The sequence below is a fragment of the Adelges cooleyi genome, unplaced genomic scaffold (genome assembly GCF_023614345.1).
Source record: "Adelges cooleyi isolate 19-005CV unplaced genomic scaffold, UGA_ACOO_1.1 ACOO_flye_CR_arks_rails_tigmint_CR_PRNA_108, whole genome shotgun sequence".
In the NCBI taxonomy this organism is placed as follows: Eukaryota; Metazoa; Arthropoda; class Insecta; order Hemiptera; family Adelgidae; genus Adelges; species Adelges cooleyi.
The window spans coordinates 5,045,411-5,063,197 of record NW_026095761.1 but is presented as its reverse complement, the minus strand read 5'-3'; the positions used below and the strand labels follow the sequence as shown (position 1 = coordinate 5,063,197).

General features: G+C 29.3%; 1 protein-coding gene across 2 annotated transcripts in view; it reads left to right on the top strand.

The window, feature by feature from the left end:
- The first annotated feature begins 1,185 nt into the window (after positions 1 to 1,185).
- LOC126838598 (uncharacterized) overlaps positions 1,186 to 17,787 on the top strand; it is a 61,428-nt gene continuing 44,826 nt past the window's right edge. The window contains exons 1-3 of one of the 2 annotated variants that reach the window (XM_050573137.1): positions 1,186 to 1,551; positions 6,104 to 6,261; positions 6,329 to 6,447. In XM_050573137.1, the coding sequence (XP_050429094.1) occupies positions 1,385 to 1,551; positions 6,104 to 6,261; positions 6,329 to 6,447 (444 nt within the window). In that variant the 5' untranslated portion in view covers positions 1,186 to 1,384. The remainder of the gene's footprint in view (positions 1,552 to 6,103; positions 6,262 to 6,328; positions 6,448 to 17,787) is intronic. The other variant, XM_050573155.1, reaches the window with a different exon arrangement.

Here is a 17,787-nt window from a genome sequence, read left to right as displayed (position 1 = left end):
ACTTGGAATTTCATTTTTTTTTTTTTTAAGCAATTTTAATGAATATTATAATTATTTTCTTACACATACGTGTTTAATTATTGATAGTATTGTAATTTTAAATGGCAGCAGGTCATTGAATGACGGCGTTATCGCCTTTGTATTACTTATAGTAATCAAAGCTATACTGTAAGCTATAGTATAGCTGTATTTCAAAACTATTACTAAATTCCAATATGGAGCGCTTTCAACGAAGCGAAAACCTCAAGCTTACAACGTGCTGGCTTTAAATGTATAATTAATGGAGACAAGCAAATCAAGCAAAAAATGACTGTGTTTTGTAATTTTATTTGATAATTAGAATCCATTTTAGTAACTCAGTCAAGCCTCAGCCAATAACTGGCATACAAAACTTTTGGAAAATTAATATGTAATCGTTATTTTTAAAGTCTTAATATTTTTTGGAATAGCAGTGTTAGCGGGTAACTTAAAAGTCAAATACTAGCAGCTTTCATAATAATATTAAAACTTAACAGTTAAAATCGAAATGATAAACCTCAGAGAAATCTTGTTTTTACTACAAGTGTCGACTAGTTTGATTTCTATATAAGAACACATTTTTTTTTAAAAGTAATTATTCCATTCAATATTGTTATCAAATTGTTGTAAAGTATTTTAATTGTATGTTTTGATATTTTTGTAAAACATGGATACATGGATAAACAAAAAAAATAGACAATGGTCCAGAAAAGAGTTATTTTTTAGACGTTGATGTTATAAAAAGCGCCTAATACAATATGACTTGTGAAATATAATCGTTCTGTGTAATATTATTTTCTCATTTCCCAAGTAGTACATTACAATATTAACAATATCTAGCAGGCATTATAAAATTATGAAATTATGTTTTATCACTTACACACACACACACACACACACACACACATATATATATATATATATAAATTATTATTATAATAATATAGCAATCAAATAAAGCAAAACTTATTTGATGGCCGATAATGTTGTACTGTTGTTAAATGGATGAGATATTTGAATGACGGCGTTATCGCTGTGGCCTGTTCTCTTTTGACCTTTTAACAAACGTTTCCTACGGCCGTGAATGTAATATAGGTATAACAACAACATTAAGACGATTAGACAAGACGCCTCAGTCAAAAAAGTAATACCTATCCAAACCGGATTTCTACCAATAGGTCTCTTTGCCCAGACGACTGCTGTTGTGTTATGTAAGAGCGGTATGCATACTCCGAGCATTGCACTGAGACCCCAGTAGTCGACCGCGTGCCAGAGACCGTGCGCATTTTGTGCGGCTAAGTTTTCCTCCCATCGGCCCAGTCGGTTCTGTGTCCGGACAACAGTATAGTGTAGTGAACCCTGTGTCATGGGGTTGATCCCACCCTTGTGGACGTTTCTGGTGGCATGCGGTATCGCAGGAGTGGCGGTTGTCGGATATCCGGTGCCGGTCGATCGCGGATGCGTCCTCCGCAAGCACTCCGGTCCACAACAGTCCATAGGACTGACCATGCTGACCGACCTGTTTGGCGAAATGTAAGTACCAGACCTAATATACCAGATTAATACCTGATTAAAGGTACCTAATTACAAAAGTGACGGCTGTATAGCGCTGCAATTGGTGTATAACGATTAAATATATATAGTGTTATGTAAATATAGTTGCTAATTGAAAAACTAAAACAATAACTCTAAAGGCAATTTTAATCGCCTCTAAATAAAAATGAATCAACGGAGATTTTAATCGTAATTGATTAAACATAAAAAACTCTACATGCACCTATTATGTATACCACCTGCGTATTCATTATTATTTGTATGGACATTTTGTTATTTGGACATTTCTTATTTTTTTTTCAAGTTGCTTACAACTTTGTGAAGGTGTTTTTTAAAACAAAACAAATTGCCAGAGGAATTCGGATTCAGCGAAAATGTAAAAACATTTTAAAAGTAGATGTATATTTAGTCATATTTAAAAAAAAGAGGAAACATTTGGTTATACATTGTTACAATCGATTTAATTATAATCAAGATCTTAGAAGTTAAATTTAATATTGTAAGCACATTCAATTTAATCTAACAAAGGTCTTACGATATAATCTTATTTTAACGGTAAACATTTTTGCATGTGTCAGTATTTACAATCGAAAAGGAAAAACTGATTTACCATTTTTAGTATCTATTCTAGGAAATTTCTTTTACATTTTTTTTTCTTGTTAAAGTGAACATTTTTACAATAATTGTGACTTAACAAAATAGTTTTAAACGGCCTTATAATTACTAGTTTTACCTAGGCGATAAACAATGTCTCCACATATATAAGTAGTTACAAATGTTTTAGAGAGCTGTTTTTCTTCAGTTTTTAAATAAGTTTTAAAGGGTTTTCTATAAAACTGCTTTGCGCGGGACAGGTTTGTGAGGCCAGTATTAACAGTAAATTTACCAAATATTTAGAAAGTATAGAGGAGAACTTTATCCGTGGTGTAGCGTTTTATTTTTTTCGATATCTTTACCTTATCTTTTTTTATAAATGATTTTAAAAAGGAAAAAAAATTAATGAATATTTACAAATGAATACTTTTGATTGTGCTTAAGTTATCAAATATCTGAAAACGCTACCCCATAGATAAAGTTTATCTCTATCCATCCATTGTAAAAATTATGCACGGCTACTCTAAATACCGCTCTTGCATTCTTGTCCTCTTGTTTTAGTAGATAAATTACGGGTGAGTAGCGTCCTCCTGAAATTAAAAAAGAATTGATAAAATTGATGAGGAATTTAATGAATATTTAATAAATAATTTAGACAATTCTAATGAAATGCTTTGAAGAAAAGCTTTAATATCTGATAAATTATTTTATAATATTTATAAGTTTACATAACATACATTATTTCTAATCTTATTAGTTTTCTACCTTCTTTTTACAGATAAAACCAATCGGTGTAGTTATTGATGAAATTTTAATAAATATATTTTCTTGCAATTATTACATATTATTATGGATGCATTTAGTTAAATGCAACTACTTGTTCAATTTAACTAAAATACTTAAGTCAAAATGATTAGTAATATTATTTGGTGATTGTCATTGTCGTTCAAATATTACGTTGTGCATGTTATCAAATACAAATAAAATTCATTACTATACGTAATTCTAGAATATATCAATTTAATATACGTTTTTAGTAATATTTAATTGTAAAAAAAAAAAAATAACTATTAGTAAACTTTATCATCATTGTCAAACCAGTTTTATCATTTTCAAATTTGTTTCGACATCAAGTTTTTGACAGAATATAATAATATATATTAGTAACACAAATGTGTTTCGATAATATTATTTGTAAATAATAAAATGTGTAATTAATGAATAATTTAAAACGTAAAACTATTAGTATGCTGTAAATATTTTCTATCCAACTTCAGTTTATATGTATATTATTGTATTACCTAGCTATTTAAAAAAAACTGGTTTCATTCCTTTGACTCGTGTATTTAAATTGTAAATAACAATAAATATATTTAATTATATATTACTCTTGTTGTGAATGATAAATAAGTTTTGTTTTTTAATTATTTAAATCGTTTTGTGTTGTAAGGCAAGAAAACGTGATGTTTTCCTTGTATTTCGTAACTTATTTGGTATTTAACCGTTGTAAAATATTATTAATGAGTAATAATTATTATTTTATGAGATTTTATTACGGTTATACCATGGTTGAAATATATACTATAGATAAGCAATGCATATGGAACGACTGGACAGCCTTTTTGTAGTTTTTTTTAAAAAAGGCTCAAAATGCATTTCAAACAAAATATGCTTGTCGGCTAAAATAAACCATGTGATGTTTTATTCTGTCTATAGCTATGCCATATGTATCAATCATTGTCTATATATTCTACCTATATTATATTTTAATCTATGATTACACTCTGACCTCGGCGCCTTTTATGTTTCTTTTATCATTACCGGTATTTTATTCATTAAGATAAATTGCTGAAAATAAAAATAGAACAGACTTTTTTATCAATTGAAAAATTATTTTGGGTTACGATTTGGATTGACGCCAACATTTATAATATGCTAAGCGAATGTTGCTTATAAAGACGATATCAAAAAATGTCAAAGAAAAACTTTATGTAAGCTACATAAGACCAATACTGACTTATGCATGTGCCACTTGGGCCACAACTAAAGGTGATGAAGAAAAACTAAGAAGATTGGAAAGGATAATTTTAAGAAGATTACATGGTCCAGTATTTAATACCGAAACCCAACAATGGGAATTCAGATTGAATGCACAACTGGGAAACCTATACAAAAGGGAAAATATTGTACAATTTATTAAAAGTATAAGAATGCAATGGGCCAGACGTGCGTGGCGAGCGAACGGATGTCTGGTAAAAGAAATAATGATTTGGACGTTAGCAGGGAGGACACTAAGGGGAAGATCACGAGGAAGATGGATAGACAGCATAAATGAGATATGGAATGCGGTAGCCCAAGAAGTTGGGACGGATTGGCAAGTTATAGCGCAGAATAGAGAGAAATGGGAGGAGGTAGTTTAGTAAAGATCTTCAATGGATCTTAAAGCCGGAAAAAAAAATCTTGGGTCAAGTAATAACACGCCATTACAACACCGTTACCTTCTCAGCTTCGCATCCAAACTAAAAAATTCAACATAACGTAATATGTATGTATCGCGGTGTTAATACTTTCTGTTTCTATTCGACTTATTTGCAGTACTTGCTTATGCAATATTAATAAGGAATAATTAAATCGATAAGGTTGTAACTAAGTTGATTTGTACATTTTTCGAACAGATTTAAGGTTAACAACAAGAAACTCTTACTTGGCAAAATAAAAATGTAGCGTTTATGATTTATGTAGAATTAGAACGTTTTTTCATTTATTGCAACATAAGTTTTTTAAGACTATTTGTTTTATTTGAATTTTTATTTAGTATAATTATTATGAAAAATATTCACAAATAAATAAAACTATTAATAATACATAGGTTTAATACAAATTGCTATACTAATAGGACCAAAAACTAAAACCATGAGTTGATTAGTTCGTTCGTTTTTACAACAAAATATCATACATTTTGGACAAACTGAATTTGTTTTCAAATTCAGTTAAAACACATATTTTAAAATTCATAAAATTAAAATAAATACATTTTTAAAGTGATTCGTATTATATTTTCTACCAATGCAATTGAGAGACCATACAACATTATTAGGACATAATATCGTAAAATGCTAAATAACAACATGCGATTTTTTAATTATACGTTATAATAAATGTAATAGTATTTTCTTATTTTTACTTTATACATGAACAAATCTTAGTAGGCCATAGTAATTGTTGAAGACCTTGAACTCTATATGAATTATTAATGTATTTTATGCATGCTATATCCTTATATTTAAATAAATAAAAGTATTTTATTTTAATAAGTTAACTAAAAATATGTCACTATCATAAATTATTCGTTAGACAAATTTAACAGTTTTATTTATTTTTGATAGTTTGTAATATCTGAAATTAGAATTACCTAGTCTTGAAAATTCTTAGGTTCTTCGATTTTTCTTTTTCATTTCGTTAAATTTTTATAATTAATATTTTTATCTTTTTAATTGATCCATTTACTTTGGCAATGCTTATTATTCTTCATTGATTTACAGCATTACAGTTAGAAAACTTAATAACATTTTACATAAATTCTCTAAATTTAAAGTGACTAGTTAAACCATCGACGATCTAGCATACATTTATTGTGTTTAGAATGAATATTTGTTCATTAAAATACACAATTACTTAAAATGATTTTATAATAGGTCAGCCAGGTATTTTGTGCCTATTATAAAAATTATATGCACTTGTTTGCTACAAACTTCACTTACAATAACAATAATAATAATTCATAAATATTAAAATTAACTGTGTTTATTTGATTATTTAATGTAAAAGTATGGTTATTTTCTATCTGTACACACGTCTACCTTATATAATTGTCAAGGTTAATATTTCTATGGAATAAACTTTAATTAATAAACAAATAATAACGTGTTCTGTTTAGGCTTATGACTGAATCTAATGGAAAAACCTACTACGTGTCAATATGTCAAAGAATACCACTCAATGGTTCCACAAGTTTAGCTGGAGCTGTGAAATTCAACTCTAATGGAGAATACGTCGTTTTGGGTCAAATCGATCAAGCCGATGTCGTTGTAAATGGTAAACTTAAAAACAATAATTGTATACCTCAAACTGACTCTGAATTAACTTGTACTTATGTTTTTAGAGAAAACTATCGTTCTTACGTACACTGGAGGTGATATTAATACTGATTTAGACAACGAATGCAGAGGCAACCGATGGAAGACATATCTCACTTTTATCTGCAACCCATACGTGATTGATGTAAGTCGAAATTGTTCACTTGTGAAACTCTTATATTTAAAAAAAAAAATTCTATAATTTAGTTTTCAGTTTTTAGGAACTACACTGAAACAAATTTTCCGGTAAACTCAATACTGATAAACGCCATTATAAAATTGAAATCGTCTAATACAATATATTTTTTTGATTTGAAAGTGAAACATCATTAATTATACATACTACTTTTTAAGGCGCTCAGTGTAGGCAATTTTTTAAAACTTTATTTAGGATACTTTGTTGGTAGTTAATTTTGTTATAAGCCATTATTATTTAACATTGAATTTAAAAAAAAAAAATTTCCAACTTATTTTTTTAGCTTTTTGAACAACGGTAAATTAAATTAAGTTTTTTAATACATTATTTATGTTAAACAAGTTAACAGATCTGAACATTAGTCTTCACCGAAACAAACTACCCTGTTGAAATTTAATAATAATAAACGCCATTATAAGATTTAAATCCATTAAAATGAATTCAAGTTTATAAAATTTGTATTTATTTGAAAATAAAATATTAATAATTTATAAAGAAATATACTACGTTTTAAGGCATTCGGTGTACGCAATTTTTCAACAAAACTAAATTGGTAGAACATTTTTTTTTTCTAAATAAATTTCTCTCGCTTTACTAAAAATCCAAATATAAAATTTAATTGAATTAAAAATTATATTCATTATTTGTATTTTTTTTACTTTGTGTAAACCAAAAAATATTTAATTATAAAATTAAAAAGATTTTTTCGATAAGGAGACTATTGTAAAATTATAATGATGGCTAATTTCATGTTATAGCAAAAAATAAAAGTAGGTAATCACATAAATATTATTTAGTTCACTGTGTGAATTCAGGTGGACAAATTGAAGTTTAGTTAAATTGTATAAATAATGTTTTATTCAAGTACACTGCTCAGTAAGTAATTATTTCGGTTCTTTTTAGGATACCCTGACGTTAGTGGACGAAGATTCAGACCAGCCTGAGATATGTCAGATAAGATTTGAAATACCAACGTCAAAAACATGTCGAAGGAGCTTAAGTGCTCCTATTATATATAATAAACGCAATAATTTGCCGTTTGATTCACACATTAACGTTAGTCAACATAATAATATAATCAATGAGGTAAACAAGGAGAATTTTAACAAGTATAAACACGATGGAATGGAATACTATCAAAATAATTCAAATTACACCCAACAAGATAGTTTAAGAATTCGAGAAATCAATATTAAAAAAATGCATCCGAATGCTTTCGAGTACGTTCATTCAAATTTACAAAATATCTCTCGTCGATTGTTTTTAAACGAGAGTGTTGATAATAGAATGTACAAGAATGATCCAAATGTGCCAAATCAAACAAACGTTTCATTCGACTTGAACCGTCATATTTTTTACGAAGATGATAAATCGATTCATAAACTAAATGATCAAAATGAAATCACGGAACGATACGAAGACTCACGCCAAGACTTTTTGAATTATAATCGCCAACTATATGAAAACAGAAGGTTGATTGCGGAGAAAGACACTTCTAAATTCATTAGGGACATAGAAAACAGGCACGATACATCTCAAAGAATTAATCCTTTTTACAAAAATAACCAACATGTTGGCGTACATTCTGATAATTGGTTTAAGAAAATGGAGAGTGAAGTCGTACGAAACAATATGCTTGGCAACGAAAGCCGTTACTACAACACAAATGGAACATACTATTGGAATAAACCAAATGATTCAAAGTTGCATTCCGATTATTTCGGAAATGGTCGAAATTTAACAAATATTACCTACAGCAAAATTGAATCTGATCGTGAAATGAAAAACGGCAATGGACGTCCTAATTACAATGCTAACAACATTACCACTGAAAATAAACCAAATTATGAAAACAGCATGTATCCGAGTGATTACACCCAGATTTTGAATGAAGACAATCGTCCAAAATATAATAGAACCGGTGAAAACTACAATAATACTCAACATTTAGTCTCTGATCATCAAACAACAACTGTTACTAATAATTCGTATCCCAACAATATAAAACATAGTATTATTAATAATGGAAATAACTTAAATAATATTGTACAACAAAATATTAGTTCTAATGAGAATATCAATAGCTCTGGAACTAAGAATGACCATTCGATATCATCACAAGCTGATAACTCTAAATTTGATAACACAACAGTTGAAAATAAAATTCAAACAAGTAATTCTTCGGAATCAAATAAGAATGGAACACCTGTCAACAGCAAAAATTATGAAGAAGGTTCGAATCAATCAAACTCTAGTATAAACAACAACAGTTATGAAAATTTGAATCAATATAATGCCAGTGTAAACAATAACAATTATGACAAGAACTCGAATCAGTCTAATACTAGTATGAACAACAACAGTTTTAAGAATTCAAATCAGTCTGATGTTAGTATAATTAACAATGATTATAATAACTCAAATCAATTTAACGTCGATGTAAATAATGATAATTATAACAAGAATTCGAATCAGTCTAATGCTAGTATGAACAACAATAATTATAAGAATTCGAATCAGTCTAATGCTAGTATGAACAACAATAATTATAAGAATTTTAATCAGTCTAATGCTAGTATGAACAAGAATAGTTATGGGAACTCGAATCAGTCTAATACTAATATAAATAACAATAATTATAAGAATTCGAATCAGACTAATGCTAGTATGAACAAAAATAATTATAAGAATTTAAACCATAATAATTATGACAAGAATTCGAATCAGCCTAATGCTATTAAGAACAACTATAATTATGAAAACTCGAATCAGTCTAACGCCAAAGTAAATAATGATAATTATAACAAGAATTCGAATCAAACGACAGCTAGTATAAACACCAAAAATAATGTAAATCAAGCAAACTTCAATGAAAATAATGATGTGAAGAATAGAAATCAACCAACCACCATTACAAATAACAACAATTATCAAAATAACTCAAATCAGTCCATTGTCGATTCCAGTAATACAACGGCAAATGTTGATACTGAGGAAACTTTAAAAATTAAACATACAAATAAGACGGTGAATAATACTAGCAGTGTTGAATCAGTTACAGATAAAAATAATACTACTGCAGCTATTTTAATAACGAAAAATAAAGGGAATAGTCAACAAAAGGTAAACGATACTACGCCAATGCATGTTGACAATAGCAGTATTAAGCCTACCAATAACAGTACTAATACTACACCAATAGAAGACAAAACTGGGAAAAGTAAAACAAATCAAACAGGATTAATTAATACCCATAACGGAAATAATACGTCGAATAATGCAACAGTTGAGAGTAAAATAAATAATTTTGAGAGTGGAATTAATAAAATAACAAATGGACCCATTAGTGCGGACCAATCGACCACGACAGAAGACAGCAACACTGCGAAAGTACTCAGTAAAATTAAATCAGACAATACAAATGATAAACAGTCGAAAATTATGAGTTTTGCTTCGAAAATAATCCCGAAATCTGTAATAACTATAATTGGGTCGATGTAAGTATTTCATTATTCATATTAATACAAAAATGTATATCTACCAATATATACCACTAATTAAAATAATTTTTTTTCAGAGTGGTCTTACCAGTAGCCTATTTTACAATAGGTACAGGAATTAATAAATTCGTCCGTGGCATATCAGGACCGGGTCAAGTACCTCACAGCGAAGGAATACAAAATGGAATTTCATTTTTAAAAGTAAGTAAAAAAAAAAATTATTAGCAATAATATGTCATAAAAAATAGTTACCTATAAATTAAATTATTTATAATGTATGAAAATTACAGAACTTACTGCCGAAAAAATATGGATACGAAAATTTGGAACAATCAACTGAAGTAAACGAAAAAACCCCACTAGTTGGACCAACAAGTTCAAAAGAAACTTCCAATGAAGAATCAAATTCAAAACAAGATGATCGGTACCAAGGATCTGATGAAAATGATTACACTAAAGATCAAAAAGACAACAATAGAAACGAAGGGAAACAGAGCGAAAATTTAAGTAGCCTATCAACAGATAGTAACTCGCCTAAATCCAAACAACAAAAGAAAAATAAAAAACGTAAAAAGAGAAGCGTAAATTCAGATACAACAGATTCAGACGATAACTCACAAAATGGCGATGTAAAAGTAGTAAAAAAAAATAGCGTTATCAATGATGGTAAAAAAGAAGAAGGAGGAGATGAATTCTTAGAGGTAGACAAAGATGGCGTCAAGATCAAACGATCGCAACATCACGGAAAAACTGACGATGAAATCACTTCTGAGGTGGCAACTGTAACAACAGCCTCGAACACTGGGAAGAAAGAAGATTTAACTAACGTTTCAGATGAATCAAAAATCCACAAGGAAAACGAAAAACACGATGACGGAAAACCGCACGGCCTCCACATCGGTTTGGGCCACGGTGGTTTGAACATTGGTCTAGGAGACAAGAAGATCGGATTGGGTTTGTCCGGCCTTAAAGTTGGTAAAGAAACCGAGCAAGAAAAAGAAGACGAATTTATAGAAGTAGACAAGGCTGGCGTCAAGATTAAAAAACCGCATCATCACGGGAAAACTGAAAAAGAAATCACTTCTGAAGTCTCAACCGTATCAACATCTGTCCACGGTGAACGGAAAAAATCAGCAAGTGCCACGACCACTGAGAAGAGTGAAGTATCAGCTGACGTGTCGGGTGAATCAATAATCCATAAGGAAAACGAAAAACACGTCTCCAATGAAGGCAAACCACACGGCTTCCACATCGGTTTGGGCCACGGTGGTTTGAACATTGGTGTAGGAGACAAGAAGATCGGATTGGGTTTGTCCGGCATTAAAGTTGGTAAAGAAGCAGAGCAAGCAGAAGAAGACGAATTTTTAGGATTAGACAAGGCTGGCGTCAAGATCAAAAAACCGCATCATCACGGGAAGACTGAAGAAGAAATCACTTCTAAGGTGGCAACTGTAACAACAGCTTCGAACACTGGGAAGAAAGAAGATTTAACTAACGTTTCAGATGAATCAAAAATCCACAAGGAAAACGAAAAACACGATGATGGAAAACCGCACGGCCTCCACATCGGTTTGGGCCACGGTGGTTTGAACATTGGTCTAGGAGACAAGAAGATCGGATTGGATTTGTCCGGCATTAAAGTTGGTAAAGAAACCGAGCAAGAAAAAGAAGACGAATTTATAAAAGTAGACAAGGCTGGCGTCAAGATAAAAAAACCGCATCATCACGGGAAAACTGAAGAAGAAATCACTTCCGAAGTCTCAACCGTATCAACATCTGTCCACGGTGAACGGAAAAAATCAGCAGTTGCCACGACCACTGAGAAGAGTGAAGTATCAGCTGACGTGTCGGGTGAATCAACAATCCATAAGGAAAACGAAAAACACGCCTCCAATGAAGGCAAACCGCACGGCCTCCACATCGGTTTGGGCCACGGTGGTTTGAACATTGGTTTAGGAGACAAGAAGATCGGATTGGGTTTGTCCGGCATCAAACTTGGTAAAGAAGCAGAGCAAGCAGAAGAAGACGAATTTTTAGGAATAGACAAGGCTGGCGTCAAGATTAAAAAACATCACCATCATTGAATAGCTGAAGAAGAAATCACTTTTGAGGTGGCAACCGTATCAACAGCTGTCCAGGTGAACAGAACACATCAGTGGGCGCTACGACCACTGAAAAGAGTGAAGTATCAGCTGACGTGTCGGGTGAATAAAAAATCCATAATCAAAATGAAAAACATAACTTTACATTATTTTAGTTCATTCTGCAAAAAAAATATATATATATATATATGTATAGAATTACTTAAAAAGTAATGGGAATTTTCAAAATGTACTATATTAATACAAATGTAGAAATAATAGTGGATAAATTATGGATTAATCAATCAATCTATAAGTAGTATGAGTAATTATTAAAGTAAAATACCTCAAATTTAATTTCATATGACTCGTGATTATTTTTGATCTGATACATTATAAAGTAAAAGGAGTTAATCGTCGATACTTATAAAAAATATACATGTTCGATATTTTGTAATTATTTGCAAAGCTTTAGACAAGATGATATATGTTTATATTTATGTATATAAATACTTAATTTCATTTTTTTAATTAAAATACTTAATAATTTTATACGACTTGTGATTATTTTTGATCTAATGCATATCAAAAATATCAAATATGTATATTGTATATTGTATTGATATTGGTATAATATATAATATATTCACATAGCTAAGGACAAGTTTATTTCATATATAAATGTATTTTTATGAAACATAAGAAGTTATCATAAAATAAATTATATTAAAAAAATGTTATGTATACCAACTAAGACTTAATATAATTTTTACTCGTAAACTTTAATTGGATACTTTTGAAAACATCCATTGTTCTATTTTAATATTTTTTAGATGATTTTTGATGTTATAATTCAGTTAAAATAAATTTATTGTATATCTTTTTTTTATAATTATTATGATTTTTGTTTTCTTTCTGGAAGCAATTTTAATAAGTTATTCAGTGATGCATACGCGTTTCATGGTCGATAATATTGTGTTTTGCAATTCTCTGAGCACCGGCGTTATCGATGTTTTTACTTTTAATTTTTGACCTTTAATATGACGTATAAAAAGAACAATAATATGATAATCAACAAACGTAAGTATGAAAAACGGTTTCGCCGTAGCTTAGAGTTGGTGTTTTTATATTATTATACATTTCTATTCTCTGTCGCACGTAAGAAAGGCAGCGTTTTACGCTTCTCAAATGAGACGTCTAGCCATGGTTGAAATATACAGGTTAATTGCACATCGACTAGAATATTGTTATCTTCAATCTTATTTCAACCTTATCTTCAATTTTATTTAATAGTACATGCTAGTTTTATTTTAAGTATATAATATTTATTTAAAATTTTTACTTATGCCAAATCAAATAGCATAACTCATAAAATTGCTACAAAAAAAAAAACTGAAACATTTTCTCTGTAGTTCTGATTTGTCAAGACCGCTCTTGATTTATTTCGCAATTTTTCACAAAGTTATTGAGTGTAAAACTAAACATTAAAAAAAATTATACTAATTTCAGCTTTGCCCTCCCTCCATTTTGATCAAAGTAGACGAATAATTAAAATTTAATTTACATAATGATCAAAAATAATTCACCATCTATCACTGCCCTCGCTGGAGAGTAACACATATATATATATGGTAGACATTGAAATATGTTTTAAATGTAGAGGGGACTTGGAATTTCATTTTTTTTTTTTTTTTTTTAAGCAATTTTAATAAATACTATAATTGTTTTCTTACACATACGTGTTTATTTATTGATAGTATTGTGTTGTTAAATTGCAGCAGGTCATTGAACGACGGCGTTATCGCCGTTGTATTACTTATAGACTATAAGTAATCACAGCTATACTGTAAGCTAGTATAGCTATATTTCAGAACTATTACTAAACTCCCAATATGGAGCGCTTTCAACGGAACGAAAATCTTAAGTTTACAACGTACTTGCTTTAAAGCAAGTATTATTAATCGAGACAAGCAAAAAATTACCGTGTTTTACAAGTTTGACCGCGTATGGCGTATTGACCGGGATTAGGACTTTATAGCTAACAATGCCTATTCAATCGCCTGGGTGGGCGCATCCGCGCATGGTATTTCTGCTATGCATAGCGAGGGTTAATGGTGTGGGTCGCCGCTAAAAATCTCGGGTGGTCACCCATCCAGGATCAAGCAGCAATGGACAAAGCTTAACCTCAGGTGCCACGCGGCAGCTGTGGTGTCCACTGCGCCACACCACGCCCGCGTGTTTGACCGCGCTGTATATTTTAATGTGCAAACTGCTCCAATTGTTTTTTAGAAGATTTGTGTTTGTTAAGTATATTATTGACGGTTGGAAAACAACAAAACTACTCAACACATGTGAATAAAATGTAGTCCAATATTGTTGACAATATGCGTCAACGTGACATATTGCAGACTTTTACATGAAGTTCATGCAATTGTTTGTATTATATATTGCTGTTTAAAACCAGAGTGTTATTAAAAATCTAAACTAAGTGGTTTTCAGCTTTGAATTCTTGAAAAATAACATCAACAAAATATAGAAAACAAAACTTTCGTGAAGGAATGGTTTGAATAAATCGTAACAATTCATATTTTGTGTAGCTGTATGACTAATTTATGTTGCATTAATTCCGTTTTAGATTGATACTATCTTTTAAGTTTTTACCTAATTTTTTTTTCCTTTTCCATATTTTGCGTTCCGAGGGGGAACTAGCCTGGTGGGGCATTGTTTCCCCCCGGATCACCGATGCTCTTTATTGTACAAAAACACAATATGCAACTCTGTTGAGAGGGTGTTCCTCGCACCCCCTCTATATATGACTAAAAACTATACATGTTTTGATCTACTTAGGTCGATTAAATTTCAATAGCTCACAGTATATGAATAATAGAAACACTAAGAGTAAATCGGCCTAAAAGAAAAGCTAACTGTCAGATCTAAGAAGAAACACCCCTGGGAAAAAAAATTATTTCATTATAATGTGCAATTTTCTTATTTCGCCACTTAATAAACACTTGTCCTGTTTATACTATAAGTTTACATATAATTATTCCATAAAAATACTGTCTACACATGTCTTATCTTAATGTAAACACGCTTTTTTTTTAATTGAAATGAAAATGTTTATTTAAGTGGTATTTTTAACAGTTCATACTAAATGTAAACAAAAAAATAGCAAAATAAACTAAATAAATTATGTTAAAAAAATGTATCAAATAATTTGACCTAATAATTATTATTTTTTTTATTATCATTTATCATCATTATTTATTCTTATTATTGTTGTGTATTATTATTGCTATCTTTAATTCTTAAGGCGGCAGTGTGTTAGCGCTCATTGTCGCCGAAAATTTTAATGTTGAGTGTATACCTACTATTATATTGTCTTTTATTTATTTAGTTAGTTCAGTACGTTGATTTGTGTAAAACCTTGAAGTATACGCAAGTGCCTGCATACATGTATTTTATTTGCTTGTATATTAACTTGGAAGCGATAGCTGAGAAGATATTAATTTTATAATGATGTGTTTTTTTTGTGTTTAAAAAAATGATGAGATTTGTTTTAATAACATACCTATACTATAAAAATTTTAAAGAAAAATGTCTTTTCACTTGGTTATTTTACATTTTGTTGATCGAAAAAAACCTACAAAACAATCTTTAGTTTTTTTTAATCGATCTAGGTGGGTCTATGAACTACATTTATAATTTAAGACAAAGACAAATCCCAATAACGCTTTGTTTTCAACTTAGCGATAATAAATTTGTACTTTTTAGTCTTTTAACAATTCTATAATATGAGTTTGTTTTTCAGCAGCTGATTTTTTAAAATCGAATGAAACAAACTATATAATAATTTACAATAACTTCTACTTTTTGTAACATAATTTTTTTCATATTTTTACCTTATTGAAGCCTATTAATAAAAAAAAATTATTTATCTTTGTATCTAGTATAGATTTAAATAATTAAAAATGTTGTATTTAAAAATATTTAGTACATAAAATGATAATCCGTATTGTATATTGCTTTCATTATTTGCATTTATTATGTCAGTGACAAGGTTGCTGATTTATAATTTTTTTCAAAGCATTATTTTTTACTCGGCGTATTTATTTTGTTTGTTTTTATTGACCTATTTCAAGAGATATGTGTAAAGTGTGAACATGTTTTCGGTCTTCTAGAAAACAAGAAATCCGATGAAATTCGACTTATTTGACTTTCATTGCTCTTCACATTCAGCTCAAACATTTTAAAAACTGTTCAAGTAAATATTTGTAATTTAAATACATTTTTACAAGTTGTGTTTAAAATGAGTATTCTGTATTAAAAAGACCATTGTCCAACACCCTATTCGACAACGGTCATCATCGGATACGTTTAAATACATAATGTACTTACCTCTTTAACTAAAGATAATGGTGTATTCTCGTATAATTCAAACATGGTCTTTTTTAGTTTAAATTTTATAGAACTTACATAACAATGTAATTATGTCGAATCTAACACAGCCGTTAATAAATTTTACACATTTGACGACATAGGTACTGTCATGCCACGGTTATTTTTTTTTTTATAAAATAATATTACTTTTAGCTAAAAAAGCTTAAAACAAATTGCATGTATTAAATCATCCAAAATAAATTTAATATTTTAAAAACTATATTTTGAAGGATTATATAGTTATAGAGGATCATTATAAAAAGTTCAACTGCAAACTATATATTATACAAATTAGGTAAACTATCCTATAATATGTAATCACTAAAGAAATTAATCAATAAAAAAAAATAGGTAAAACTGGAATTTCAGTTAGGAGCTGGTATTGGTTGTGTTAAGTTGGGAATATCAAATACTCATAGTGTTAATCATACAACCAAATAGCAATGTTCAAATGTTTGTACATATCTGTCTTAAAAGATACTCACATAGTACTTCTTGTGAATTCAAAAGGTATTTAGGTGAAGACGTAACTCGTACATTTTTTCAATAACAAAAAAATAACTAATTCTCGTTACATTTACAGCTACAGATAGAAAATAATAATAAAAAGATAAAATTACATTTTTTTCCGTGTAGGTATATTAATTTTATTAAATTCAAACTGTAACATTGACGTGAACATTAAATTATGTTATAAGCATCACAATTTAGAATTTAACTTTAAAGTAGAATTTGAATTTTTTAAATGACAGCTATTACCTTTGAAAAACCAAAATATCCATAAACAATCACATAACTATGAGAATTTATTGTTAAAATATTATAATATAATAATTAATATAACTTTAGTGATAATCTTATGAAGTATTATTTTCTCAAACGTATTTATATCAATTTTCCGGGAAAACAGTATATTCCGTGTTTTTACTTCCGTTAATAAAGAATAATAAAACATCAAATGTTATTCCTTTTAATACTCCTTTAAGGGTTTTTCCAAATTCATTTAACTGTCTTTCAATTCTTTTTATAATTGAATAGTACATGACATCATGATCGACATCAACGTTTGAAAACTTGGCCAATACAGTTTCATTAGGATATTTAATTAATGTATTCAAAATTTTATTTACTTCAATTGTTATTATTTTCAATACTTCTTCAATCTGCTCGTGATTAGACTCGGCTATTTTTTTGCTATAAAAAGTTAATACATGGTTTAATGTTTTGTCTTCGATGTAAATTAACTTAACTATGTCAGCTATCAGTGA